We start from the raw sequence: 15,322 nt of genomic DNA, 5'->3' as shown, positions 1-15,322 counted from the left end.
CGAATCAGCTAGTTGTCAGATGTGACTAGTAAGATAATAAATGAAATCATAAATTATCGTTTTTTTGTGTGTTTTGTATAATATCGAATATGGTTAGTAATTTTTGTACCAACATGGAAAATTTTTATTTATTGAATACATAAAGATTTAAAGCTCCTTATGGACAAATCTTTTGTATATGAGAAAATAGAAATTGAAATTAAAAGAGAAATAATTTGTTCTTATACTACTAATTACTTTACAAACAAAACAACGTTAAGTTAAAAAAAAATTTAACTAAAAGAAAAATCTTCACTGCTGATTCATTAAAGTTATGTAACTATAACAAAGCTAAACAGTGAATTCAAAAGCTTGATAATAATAATAGAAATTTGATTATTATAAAATTGCTAGCTGACCCGGCAAACGTTGTTCTGCCATATAAATTATTTCTAGTGAATATTTTAGTTGTTAATTAAAAAAATAACGAATGTATTGTAAGTGTGTGGGGATGTGATCTATGACAGAAAGAGCAAAGGAGCGCTGTAGACGATGATCGCCGATAAAAAACACCAACCATTCATTTCTCAATACAATGTATTTCATTAATATAATGAACATATACATTGAGCATATGCACTATTACAGTATCCAAATGGATTCTACTTTTGATATTTCCCATAAAAAACAAATTTCGCTTTTTATTAGGTATGCAAATTTTGAAGAAAAAAGAGTAAGTATAAACGAGTCATTTATTGGGTTTTTTATTGAAGTAACTGGAGAAGGACTAGCAAAAGCTCTATTGGAAATATTAAGTAAGCTTGATTTACATATTATGGATAGTAGTGGAGAGGCATACAACAACGGTAGCAACATGAAAGGGAAATATAAAGGTGGACAATCTCGAATAATTGCTCTAAACCCTCATGCAATTTTTGTGCCTTGCATATGACACTCTTTTAATTTATTAATTTGTGATGCCGCTTCCAGCATTATATGTTGTAAATTTTTTGGGATATTGTATAGCTCAGCGTTTCTCAACCTTTCAGTATTCGTGGCCCAGTTTTCAATCATAACTTTCATCGCCCCCCCCCTTACAATATAATGTATACAACAATAATGTATATTGAGTATTTTGGATTCTGTTTTTAAATTATTTTTAATTAACTGCCAAAACAAGAGTAAAAGCGAGCCAACGTTGGCGAGAAACCACATATTGCACTTTGGACAAGCGGACAATAAACAGATGAAGTGAATGAAAGTGGAGAAAATTCAAATATTATATTTAAAATGAAAGCCAAATAGGGAGATAACGTTAAAAGAATATGAAAGTAGAAAAATTCATCAATGAAAGTTAACCTAGACGAGGTGAGCTAAATTTAGAAAGGGGGGAATATATTTTTTCGAATAATAAAAGAAATAAAACAGAAGCATGACAAAACGAAAGTGAAAAAAATAGGAATGTTTGTGCAAGAGAATCCACACGACCGAGGCCGTCTCGAGCATGCGCGGAGTAAATGTTTTCTCATAAGAAGAAGGAAAATATTCGATACGCGAGTTTCATATCCAGCCAGTCTCATTTCGAGTCGATCCTTTTATCGCTATCGAATCAATTGTGAATTTTATGTTATATATGTTTTCGTGTTAATTGCAATTCACCATATAAAATATTCACGGCAGCAGATTTATGCAGACTCATGAATAAATTTTTAAGCGGAAGTAAGCAAGCATTAGACGATAGTCAAGCATCAACAAGTACACAGACAAGCGTGGTTCCGAAAATAAAATCAAGGAAATATTCTCGAGAATACTTAAATTTTGGGTTTACCAGTACTGAAGAAAATGAAGAAAAAAGGCCCCTGTGTATCATTTGCTCAAAATTGTTGGCCGTAGAGAGCATGAAACCTAATAAACTTAAACGACATTCGGAAACGCTTCATAGTGAGTACGTCAACAAACCCAGAGAATTCTTCGAATTAAAATTAAAATCATATAACAAGCAATAACAATCATAACAATTTGCGTGACAAATTGTTTTCAATACAGCTTGACGAAGCAACAGATAATAATAAAGAAGCTCATTTAATTTCCATGTTCGAATTTGTGGTAATATGTCAGTAGTAGAACTACTTTTCTGCAAACTAATAGAACTCAAAACATCAGCACTCGCATTATTTGCTATTTTAAATGATTTTATGAACGAGGCAAACATAGAATGGGAAAATTGCATCGAAATATGCACCGATGATGCTTGTTCAATGTCCGAAAGATTCCAAGATATACAAACACTTTTAAAACAAAAATCGCCTCAGTGCACACATTGCATGATCCACAGAGAAACTTCGGCTTCGAAAGAAATGAGTCCTGGTTTGAATATTATGTTAACTACAGTTGAACCGTAGTAAATTATATAAAAATGAGACCCCTGAAATCGAGAATCTTTTCTTCACTTTGTGAAGACATGGGTTCAGTACATTCAGCGTTACTATTTTATTGCGAGGCAAGATGGTCATCACGTGGGAAATTTTTGCAACGTGTTTATGAATTAAGAGAAGAAATCACCATTTCCTAGAAGAAGAAAACAGACAGGAGGCCGAGAATTTTCGCGATAGTTTATTTGTGATGAAATTGAGGTACTTGGTCGACATATTCGAGAACTGAGACTGGCTATTTCATATCTGATCATAGTGAACATGAAAAGTTGAAAAGCTTCTGGTAATGCAATCGTGATTTTCCTTTAATACATTTTCTGAGCATTAATAAACAAATTTTCAATATTGTTACAAACCTGTAATTTTGCTTCCCAGCAAGACGAATAGTGTCATCCTAAGAAAGACCGTTGTACGATCTGTCCTGTGTGTGCTGAGCGGGTGCCGTGTCAATGAACTCAGAGGTTGGCGATTAACTTGGCGATCATTTGGCGACATGGCGAGTTTGGCGACTAAATGGATAATACCAGAAAGTTCGAGAAGTTTCATGATCCATCCAGTAATAACAGAGATACACCCAGGTACGCCCTGATTGGTCTGCAGTTTCTAGCCCCGCCTCCCGGAACTATAAAAGACGGGCACTCTGAAGCTGGAGAAGAAGTCGTAGTCATATAAATAAGCGTCGTTATGTTTGTAAGATGGTTCGGTGGTGGAAGAAGTCTTGAAAAGTTATTCTGTTGGAAGTCATTTTCTAGCGCTCGCTGAGTGAAGACGTGTTTCGCCTGAGCTCCGTTCGTACTGCCACTCCCTGAGCATCCCGCTACGCGCAAGCTGCCCGACTCGTCCTTGTCAGGATCAGTGTTGGAAGGGCAGAGAATGATGAACATCGAGAACGCTGAGTTCCCGCTAATGGATACTTCTCCCAGTCTCCAAACCTCCTCGGATATACTGGCCAAGACCACTCCACCCGCTCAACATTTCACCGACGCCAACTCCATTTGTGATGAGTTAAGGAAGTGCTCCGCTGACATCAAAGCCAAAAAGAAAAATATCCAACACCTGCAGGCCATGATGGCGTCCGGCACCGAGAACCCAGAGTTAAAAGTGCTCGCAACGTTGGAAAAGACCCTACACCAGCAGCTGGAGGACCTGCAAAAAAGGGTGAGTGACTTTGGAACTTGTCCTCTAGTTAATTGCATGCATCATACCCCCCAAAACCAGCCCAACTTAATCAAAACTAAAAGACCTAGAACTGAAACTGCAAATTCTAAGAATGTTAAAAATCTCAAAACTGCAAATAAAAGCCTAAAATCCAACGTAGATCAAAAAATCAAAATTTCAGACAATGATGAGTTCAGATTCCCACCCAAAAGATTAACTGCCAAAATTGTCACTAAAACCCAGGATAATGACAACGATTCGGTTTTAAGTGAAAACACTTATCAAAATCTAGAGAACCTAGAAATAGATGAGGAAATAGAAGAAACAAAAATAGTAACTCCCAGCCCCCCCCCCCCCCCCCGATAATGCTTAAACGAACAGAAAAATTCATTGATGATCTAAAACTGATAAATGACAAATGTTTTCCAGTAGAAAGCAAACTTGGAGGTCTTTATATAAAAATCTTTGTTAATAGTGATGATGAGCATCGTAAACTAACAAAATTCCTAAAAGACAATAACCTCGACTACTTTGTGATAACATCCAGATCTAGCCGCCCCATTAAAGTTGTTATAAGAGGTCTCCCCAACAATATCCCAACCCAGACAATCAAAGAAGCTCTGGAAATTGATTGCAATTTTAAAATTGAAAAAGTAGCCCAACTAACCCGATTTAGAACAAAAGAACCACTTCCTCTCTTCCAAGTTACTTTACCCAATATCGACATTAACAAAAGTATATGGAATCTAAATTCCCTACTCTAATTAAGAGTAAAAATAGAAAAATTTGTCCGGAAAACAGGTAGCATTCAATGCTTTAATTGTAACTATTGGCACTATAGTGCAGCATCCTGCCACATGAAACCAAGATGTATAAAATGCGGTGGTGAACACCACAAAGACCAATGCATTACGCCACCAGAAAAACCTGTATGTATAAATTGTGGGAACGGTAATTCATACCGTGGGTGTGAAAAATTCCCCAAGTCCCAAAGATTTACTAAAACACTTACCAAAAACAGTTATGTAAACCCAAATATCTCATATGCAAAAATAGCGAATAATGAACCTTTACAAGCTGAACTACCTCCGCAAGGAAAAATGACTCCCGAAGATACAGAAAATAATGTCCACGCTCAAGTCTATTTCCCCAAGGACAACGTATCTGAACTTGAAGACATTAAATATGTGATTAACGAATTCAGAGCACTATTTAACGGTTGTGACATTAGCAGCATTGCTAGGCAACTCAGAAATGCTAACAACCATATAGATAAACTATCAATATTAATCAAATTCATGCCCATATTCAGCGAAGCCAACACTGTATAATCTTATGATCCCTGGCCTCAATATCATGTTTTGGAATGCAAATGGACTCAAAAATAAAATGTTTGATCTCCGAACTTTTGTCGACGAGAATGAACCTGACTTAATCCTCCTTCAGGAAACAAAACTAAAAAACAGCTACACCCCCTATCTACCGAATTATTTATTTTACAGACAGGACGGCCCACAAAACCCCCTTTGCGGTGGAACTGGAATTTTTGTAAAAAGAAACATCAAACATGAAGAAATCTACATACCCAACCTTAACTGCATTGAAACCACAATAGTCAAAATAACGCCTCAAAACCGACCCCAAATAACAATCGCTTCAATTTACATTCCTTGCCGTGTAAACAATATTTTCACTAGAGACCTGGAGAAAATAATAAACCTCTCTGACAGCGTTATTATGTGTGGCGACACAAATGCACTCCACACCAACTGGTCCTGTAAGAGAATCTCTAGCACTGGAAAAACTCTTCAAAAATTTGCATATGACAAAAATCTAGAAATTATCGCCCCATCCACACCTACTAGATTCGGCCCGAATTCGGCCACCACCATAGACCTCGCTATCACTAAAAACTTTTCATACAACCATGAAATAGCTTCAATTTCAGATCTCCCCTCAGATCACAACCCAGTGATAATCAAATTCAACTTCAATATCACACCCCTAATCATAAATAGAAATAATGTCACAACAGACTGGATAAACTACAAAAAATTTCTCAGCACTAACGCCCCATCCCCATTCAATATCCCAAAAATTGAAAATACTGAAACCCTGGAAAATGAAATAGTCAAATTAACAAAAAATATTACCCTGGCATACAACAATAGCTCAAGACCCCTCAAGCACCATGAAAAATTATACCTCCCTCCAAACATAAGAGACCTAAAAACAGAAAGAAATAGAACAAAAAAGATCTGGCAAAGAAATAGAGACCCAGCCTCAAAATCTCAGTACAACAAAGCCCAGGAAAAATTTCGCTTTGCGGTCCTAGAATACAATAGAAGCATATACATCCATCAAAATGAAATGCTCAACCCCCAAGATAACTCGTTATGGAGAGCAACCAAAAAACTCAAACGGAAAAGAACGAACATCCCCCAACTAACTGACCCAGTCACCAAACTTCTAGCACACACAGATGCTGAAAAAGCTGAGCTAATTGCAAACCAGCTGGAAGAGCAATTCAACCCAAATAATCTTAGTGATCCAAGCACAGAAAGCATTGTTGAGAGATCAATAGCAGCATACGAGCTCAAAACCCTTGACACAAACTACCTCAAAGTAATGCCATCGGAAATAGTTCAATTCATTAAGAAAATAAAAATTAACAAAGCCCCAGGTCCCGATGCAATAACCAACAAGATGCTCAAAAAACTACCTGACAATATCATTATCAAACTAACCATCTTAGTAAACGAAATCCTAAAGCTCAGATACTTCCCCAAATGCTGGAAAATTGCGAGAGTTATCCCTATACTTAAACCTGGAAAAGACCCCTCCCTGCCAGTCAACTACAGACCAATTTCCCTACTCCCAACCCTCAGCAAACTAACTGAAAAAATAATCCTCACAAGATACTTAACACACAGTAAAGAACTTGGCACCTCAATCCCACAGCAATTTGGCTTCACGGAGAAACTCTCCACCACTCATCAATTACTCCGCATGATAGAATTCCTTCATGAAGGCAAGAAAAACAAAAAACCAACAGCAGCCATATTCTTGGACATAGCAAAAGCATTCGATAAAGTTTGGATCCCAGGCCTAATACATAAATTAATTGCTTACAATTTCCTCAAAACAATAGTTGGCATAATTAAATCTTACCTCACGGACCGATATTTCACAGTGCAAGTTAACCAGACGGACTCAACAAAAAGAAAACTCAGAGCCGGGGTACCCCAAGGCGGAATTCTGGCACCTGTCATATTCCTACTCTATCTGAATGACATACCCCAACAAAAAGACATCATGATAAGTCTCTATGCAGACGATACTGCAATTCTCTCCCAAGGCAAAAACCCTCAGCAAACAATCATCCCCCTACAAAATTACATTAATAATCTCGAAAATTGGCTAACCCGCAGGAAAATAAAACTCAACGTGGACAAAACAGAGGCAATCTTATTCTTCAAGAAAAATAATAACTGGCCCAAAATCCAAATATACAAAACTGAAATCAGCTGGCAAAACGAGGTCAAATACCTGGGAATAACACTAGATAAAAACTTAAATTACAAAACGCACATAAATAAAACAAGAGAAAAATTTAATTTGGCTTTCAGAATCCAATACCCGCTAATTTGCAGAAATTCAGGTCTGTCAATAAACAATAAAGTCCTCATTTACCTAGCATATCTAAGACCAATACTTACTTATGCATGTCCGATCTGGGCTGCTACGGCGAAAACTAACCTACAAAAAATAGTCGCACTGGAAAACAAAACATTAAGGAGGATAGTCAGGGCCAGATGGTTCATCAGAAATGCGGAAATCATTAAAGCTCTGAACATCCCCCCAATCAAACAATTCATCCTCAAACAAGCCCAAAACTTCTATGGAAACATCATAAATATAGACAACCCCACCCTAAGTAATCTACCGACATATGATATAAACGACACCTGCAACAAACGCAGACCTCGCTGTGCCCTTGCAATTTAAATTGCAGACAAATAATACATACCCCCCCCCCCTTTTTTTTCCCCACACACAAGAAAACAATACTTCCAAACTAAAATAAACCATGTATGATGCACTGTAATTACTAAGGTCAGTTTCATATCACTCCAAAGTTAACCATTTTTAGATTTACGGATGGTGGGGCCTGCGGCCCCAATGAGCCGTAATCCCTCTCAACAAAGGAAGAGAAGAAGTCGTGTGGATCGTCTGAAATGGTGTGTGCGAGTGGTCGGAGTCGCCGACGAGTAAACAGATTTGAGAGGATCAGACAGCAAGCAAGCTGCTGAACTATTAGAGATTAAATGCATTACGATTGATCGACGGTATTTTGCTGTATAGAAAAATTTTGTAACAATATATTGCCTTCCTTTTTATAACACTCGCATTTCCTATATCGTTATATGGCAACTTTTCCAGGCCCAACCTCTTATACAAACAGTCACGGTCTGTTGGAGCACTACTGAAAGTTGGTCAGATCATGAATTATTTTCATCCATATTACATTTAAATTGATAAATCGATCTGTTTTTGAATTATGATTGTTTAAAAACGCATTTATATAAATGCAAATCTGACACATGCCTTGTTTTCTATGCTCTACTGATTTAAAAAAAAAAAAAAAAAATCTTGATATCACTTTGCCGCATCACAGTTTCCAAGCCATGACACCATGGGTACTGAGTAAACAATGCAACAAGCACTTGCTTTTTGAAAAAGATAAGACAATTCTTGGAATTTATCTTTTGTTTAAATGTAGCTGAAACGGCTTATCTGCAAATTTATTAAATTAAACAGACGCTTATGGTGTTGAATCAAGCCTCATCTATTTCATTTAATTCTTTTATAAGAATATTTAAAATTATGAAAGTTTAATACAAAGTATTGTTTTGAAAGAATAAATATCATGAAATATTTTAAAACTATTATTCAAGCTCAACTCAACCTTCCATGTTCGTGATCCTTTGTTTTTATAATGCGACATTGGAGAAAGAAACTGCAGAATAAAATTTTTGAAAGAACTATGACAAGCAATATACACATCCAATAGACCGATATTGAAGTAAAATTATTACACTCCTATTATTTTTTTAAACATGCATAGGTTAACAATGTTCTAGAATCCCTGAGAGTGTTTGAAAATAGTTCTTTGGATGGCAAACTTGAAAATGTTCTTCGAAATGGAACCCATTTCTGAATATTTCTTTTTAAAGCTTTAAAACAGAAAAAAGATAATTAATAGAATGGACATTTTCCCCAAAGAGAATATTTTCTTCCACACATAATATGCAATAGTAGGCATCATGTTAAATACAAAATTTCTTTTAAAATTTATCAAATGCATGAATATTTAATATCTTCTATCAAAACAACATGATCATCATTGTCAAATTATGCAATAAGAAAATGAATCATCACATTATGAATTTCACACTTAAAAAATGTACGAATATGCATATAAAATATCTGGATCAAAAGGGCAGATTGCTGGGAATAGCATGATTTTGTGCAATGCCTAAAAATTGATTTCAGTTTTGCTGCGTGCAATCATTAGTCTTTCTTACGATATTAAAGAAATATGCAATCCAGCATAACATGTAAGAATGAGAACAGAATGATTACAATGAAATTTTTCCAGACTCAAATAAGTTGTGAAAAATTTTCAAATGTCAATATCTACAAGAGACTTAAAACAAACAAACAAACAAACAAAAAAAAAAAAAAACACACACACACACACACACATAACTTATGAAAACTGTCTCCAATTGAAACAAAATCTTAATGAAATATAAAACAATTTAAATGTGATAGTAGAATATCATACTTAATGAATTTCTATACATACTGAATAAGCCCATATTTATATAATATTAGGTTGAATACACGATTTGTGGTAAATGACAGTCATTCTGGAAAAAATAAATCCCAAAATGAAGTTTTCAGATGGTTTTTAAAAGAAATTATCAAAAAATAAAGTTTAATATTTATAGACATTTTATGTAGTTCCAGCTCATTGTCACTGGTAAGGCAGAGCTGAATTATACTAAATTATAGAAAGAAAGAAAACCTAATAAGCAGGTGAACTGTTCACAACTTTGATACTGTAAATACCAGTAATTTGGAAAGCAGCTAATAAAAAGTTGATGATTCAGTATTTTCGCTCATCGACATTCGTGAAGTTGATTAGAAGCAACTAATCAAAATGTGATGTTCTTATAATTTGAAAGCTGCTGATAAAAAGGGACTTGTTGCATTTTATGAATTCTATCTGTCCCATTTAAAAACACCAGCTTTTAAATAAAAAGAAAAAGTTAAATAAAAATGCAATATATCAACATTTAAATTTTTTTTATTATAGTAGCCTTGCTTACAAACAAGAAAAATAAAGAGGAATTATAGTAAAATTTTTAACATATCTACAGCACACAAACAATCAAATAAATTTATTTGCAAGAATATTGTTATAAAAAATACCATATCTTTTCATTTTCATCCATGCTATAAAATTGCAATAAAAATGAATAGATTTTTAACACTGGAATTCTCACATGCACTCTTTCTGCAAATTTTAGTAAATTAATAAACACAAGAATCATGTAATTATAAATAACTTTCATTTCTACACATTCTCTCAATAAGGGCACATAAAATTTTTTTCATAATTATTTTAAGTTCCAAAAAAATAGTTTCTTAGATCTCATTTTGACAGATTCTTCCAAAAATCACCCAAAGCTTATAAAGAGTAAAATACATGCAATTATGGCGAATAAATGTAGCAATTAAATAAATGAAAATTTTTTAATCCACATATTTTGTTATTCTTTACTAAAGGTTTATTAAATTTTCATAGAAATATCGTAAGAGAAAAGAAAGAAATACAAAAAATCCTTTCCTGAAAATAATGATACAAGAAAAGATCTCAATTGCTTTTCAAAGTCGCTGAATTTAAATGTAAAACAGATATACACATAAAGAATGTCAATTAATTAAAGATACTTTTAAGAACCATGGATAGCAACTACAACTCAGAACTTTTCACCAATAATAATTAAGTTATTATTGATAAGAAAAATTTTCAGATCACTCTTTTAGATGGGGGGAAAACCCCCCACTAACATGAAAGAAAACAAATAAACATTATATTCTACATAATATTTTTAAAAAAAATGAAAGTATTAATTTAATATAAAATTAAAAATTTGAATTCAAATTTGCAAAAGCAGCAACTTCTTTTTTTCTTTGATATCAAAACAATATTCAAAATTGAATAACTTTATTACAAATAGTTCCAGTGCTAAAAAATATCTTATAGATTAGAAATAAATGCCATGAAATGTTGATCTAGTGAAAAACTACACAAATAATTAAAATAGCTTTAATATTCTTCTGTTGAAAAATCAACAGCAGTCGAATGCCAATAATCTTATCTTTGTTATGTTCTGTTATGATTACCAATTAGAAATAATAGATATAAATAATCTACATTATTAAATAATTAAGAATAAAATTATGGTATGTTTCAATCAATATATTTCATAACATTCAAAATATGAAAAGGTTTTATTAACATAACTATACTGAATGGAAACTATAACCAACAAATGATACAAGGAGAAAAAAAAATTATTATGAATGGATCATAAATAAAAATGAGTATTTAGATATATATAGTATATAAGAGTATACTGACAAAATATATGTAAGAGTCATTTATGTTAAATGAAAATTTTAAGATTACAAAAAGCATTTTTAAATACAGATACACAACAAAATTCTTTCTACGAGATAGGATATGCTATAGGATAAATTTTATTTAAAATAGAAAGAAAAATATATTTCAATATGCTTCATTTCATATTATTATTCATTTATTTACTTCATACAGAGTAATTCTGTTTAAATGATCTTTTTCACATAAGTATAGATTCACTTAAAATTTGTACCCATTTAAATATTCTTATTCTTTTAATGAAAAGAAAATTATCATAGAAAAATAATCAGAAATGCTTTACAACAGAAAGACTTTTGCCTTTCCTTTTCTTTAAAACATTTAATTAAAAATAAACTGGTTCTGTTTTATTTTAAATCTTTTGCATTAAAGCACATGCAGAACAATTAATTTCAAGTTGAGTTATGAAAAAATAAACAATTCAACATTGAACTGCTAATATATTTAAAACATACTAAAACTATTGACACATTTTTTTAAAAAAATGCACCAAAAATAAAATAAATCACCAGATAAAAATTTATAAGTTTGATTTTCAATCCAACAGAGTTCATTTTTGCATGGTAAAAAATGGTTTTGGTACAGCAACTATTTTCAAACATGTATATTTATTTTTTTAGTGATAAAAAAAGTTCTCAGAGCAGAATAATATTATCTTAATATATAATATATATTTCATTATGAATTACACTTTTTGAAAGCAATGCTTTTTAGAAAATAATAGTATAACACTTTACTATTCAAACAGGAAATAACAGCCAAAAGGAAAATAAACTAAAAGAACACAACATAAGAATCTAATAATCAGGCTTTGTTAAAACTGAATGATAAATGCCATAATGAATATTAACTTTAAAAAAATAACAACAGCATACAAACATTTTTGAACAGAGAACATGAATGTATAATAAAGATCCTTAAGTACTTCTTAAAGGAGGCAATTATACAAGAATTACATATCACTAGGATTTTTCACCAATGAATCCCCATTGCAAATGAAATGTAAGAATTAGGGATTGCAAGAACACTTAAAATATAATGTTCTATCATTTTCCAGCATTCACAAAGAAAAACTAATAACAAAATCACCTTGATTTGAAACATTTCAACCATAGTTTTCTAAATAATAAAATAAAAAAAAATCTTTTAATTTCCCTTTAAATATTGTTTCATATCTCTTATTTTGTTTCCTATACATATATAAGCAAATTTAATATTGAGAAAAAAAATCACAATTAAAAAAATGGTTGAGATGAAATGTTTTTTGTTAGAAATTTTTAACTGCACTTTAGAAAGATGCTTTTTATTTTAGAACATTAATGCTGGAAAAAAAAAAAAAAAGAGGAATGTTTTTGAAACAAGCACATTTTCCCACCACTGTTAGAAACAATTTCTCTATCTAAAGTTTTATCTTGTATGAAAAGCTAAAAATAATCAAAAAATTGCATTTCGTAAAAAAAAAAAAAAAAAAGGAAACTTTTAACATAGATGATTCAATTAACAGTTACAAATATCTCAATTATTATTTATGAGAAACATAAAAATTTATGTTCAACTTACAATTTTTTTTCACAAAATCAAATCTGAATGATTCAGTAATTAAATAAAAGCACAAATATGAATAGTATGAATTTACCGACAAATTCTTTACAGCAATAGTTAAATAAAAATCTTTTTATTTATTTCTTATTTTATTTATTCATTTACTTTTTTTGAAAAAGCAAACTTGAGCCAAATCTCAATTGAAAGTAAAAACAAAATGAAGTCAAAGTTTACAAATCAATGTTCAAACAATGAAGAAGTTCATAAATCTAATTTAGTACTCACTACCGAAGGTGGAACTGAAATTTAAATTACATAAACAAAAATTTGAACGAAAGCAAATAGTTCAAATGATTCAATGCTTTAATTGATATTTCCAAGTGTAAATAAAAAGTAATCATATTTGAGTAAACATTTATTTTCAAAATGTCTACTTGGTAATAGATAAAAAAAATCACCAAATGATCAGAATGTAATCAACAGGACGTCTTTTAAAATGATTTTAATTTCAGTTTTAAAGCTAATATACACTCAATAAAAATAGATAACATATTTCTTCACAGCATTTCATGCTACATATATCTTAATAAATCATAAATAATAATCTGCTATTTCCACAAACTATTTTTTTTAGACATGGTTAAAATTTCAAGAACTTACGATAATTAGTTTTGAAAACAATTTTTACATTTCTATGCTAAATTTATGAAGTGAATTATTACCACTGGGATAAAGAAATTTAGGAAATCAAACTTTGTCCTGAATCTCTTTTTTTTAATAACCCTTCTAATTAACCCTTCATTATGTAGTACCTACATAACCATTTAAAATTATTATTTATGTAAATAATGTGTTATTAATGAATATGAAATAAAACATACAATAAATAAAATAATACACATTTCTGGGTTAGCTGAAAATAAAATTAACTACAACGATACTAAATATAAATCTGATGTGACTAGCAAATCTAGCCAAGTACATTTCATGCTTGTAAAAACAATGCAGATTACTCAGCAATTTACTTTCAAAAAGAAAAATGAATATTAACTTCTGAAGAATAAAAGCATATTATCTATGCTGTTTTTTGCCACTTTCATTCATCAATATGAAAAAAATTCACAACCACACAACAAGGTGGGACAAGGCAATATCTGGAAAATAAAAAAAGAAATATAAGATTTTACTTTATAAAATATATTTCACAGATATTCAACATTAAAAGAGATGCAAATATCAAAAGAAATCATAATCAAAATGGAACACTTGACTGGAAAATACTATAAACAAGAATAAATTTCACAAAGCAGTAATTGTACAGAAATATTTATTGGACATAATTTAACACATGGAGCACATTTCATGATGCTTTAAGAGATGCAATATGGTAAGTTAACCTATACATTTGTGTATGATCATCAATTTCAAGCATCAATGGTCTTTTTTGCGAGATGGCACGAACCAGAAAACAAGTTCTCTCTTTTTACAGATTGCATTCAGCTTTTTTTAAAATTAAATTTAATTTTATCAAATTCTCTTTAAAGTTTGGATTAATAATTTTATGACAATTTGTAAATTTATTTATAAACAGCGATAAAAAAAATATAATTAAAAAAAATCCAGAATTTGTTTAATTAAAAAAATAGCTAGGCTCCCATTTTCAAGTAGATATATATATATATATATATATTACCATTATAATAAACACATCCAGTTTATAGAAAAAGGACAGAAGATAATTAAATATTTAGGCTTGATTTTATTTTTCTATAAAATCATATTTATCTTTTTTCATAAATATATCTATCTATCTTCACTTATCAAAAATTATTTCTTATTATTTCTTACCACAGAAATATTTTCATATTATAAAGAATTTTCAGCAATCATCTAACAATCTCCTTGTTTCTTCCACATTTCTTCTAAGAGCTCTTGGAGATATGCTGCCAATAGTTGGTAAATTTCGTGGTCTATGTAACATTCTTTCAAACCCAGCATCTCTAGGACTATGAGAAATAATATATATATGTTAGTAATAAATGGTTATATAATATAACTGAACTAACAAATATAGTTATGTTAGTATTAAATTAGTTCTGAAAATTCAAATTTTTAACAAGTGTAAAGAAGGACTTGCTGCTGTAAGCTGAAGTAAATATAACAGATTTATGCCCTACATAAATAATTTTGTGCACTTTTGTTGCATCTACATTAATACAAATTTAAATTGATAATATGAAAAAATCATTATTGATTATTTTTGATGTATTATATTAAAATAATTCAAATGATCTGAAGGAATTATAAAACCATTCTTGGAAAATTTAATATATCTTATGCACGATACATGAACATTTTAAGAAAATATCAATTACTTCAAAGATATCTTTAGTCATAGAAGATTAAAGAATACAAGCACATTAAAAGAATGTTGCATTAAAAAAGTACATTTCAT

At 31.1% G+C, this 15,322-nt stretch overlaps 1 protein-coding gene across 2 annotated transcripts in view; it reads right to left on the bottom strand.

Annotated features, from left to right (window-relative positions):
- Nucleotides 1-12,968: 12,968 nt before the first annotated feature.
- Nucleotides 12,969-15,322, bottom strand: part of LOC129963733 (organic cation transporter protein-like) — a 28,018-nt gene continuing 25,664 nt past the window's right edge. For both annotated transcript variants that reach the window (XM_056078260.1, XM_056078261.1), the window contains exons 11-12: nt 14,716-14,873; nt 12,969-14,021 (exon numbers count right to left, since the gene is read on the bottom strand). In XM_056078260.1, coding sequence (XP_055934235.1) covers nt 14,747-14,873 — 127 coding nt within the window. In that variant the 3' untranslated portion in view covers nt 12,969-14,021; nt 14,716-14,746. The remainder of the gene's footprint in view (nt 14,022-14,715; nt 14,874-15,322) is intronic.

This window comes from Argiope bruennichi, chromosome 3, assembly GCF_947563725.1.
Source record: "Argiope bruennichi chromosome 3, qqArgBrue1.1, whole genome shotgun sequence".
Taxonomy (NCBI): domain Eukaryota; kingdom Metazoa; phylum Arthropoda; class Arachnida; order Araneae; family Araneidae; genus Argiope; species Argiope bruennichi.
Note: the sequence above shows the minus strand (reverse complement) of the source record. Positions and strands in the feature narration are given on the sequence as shown.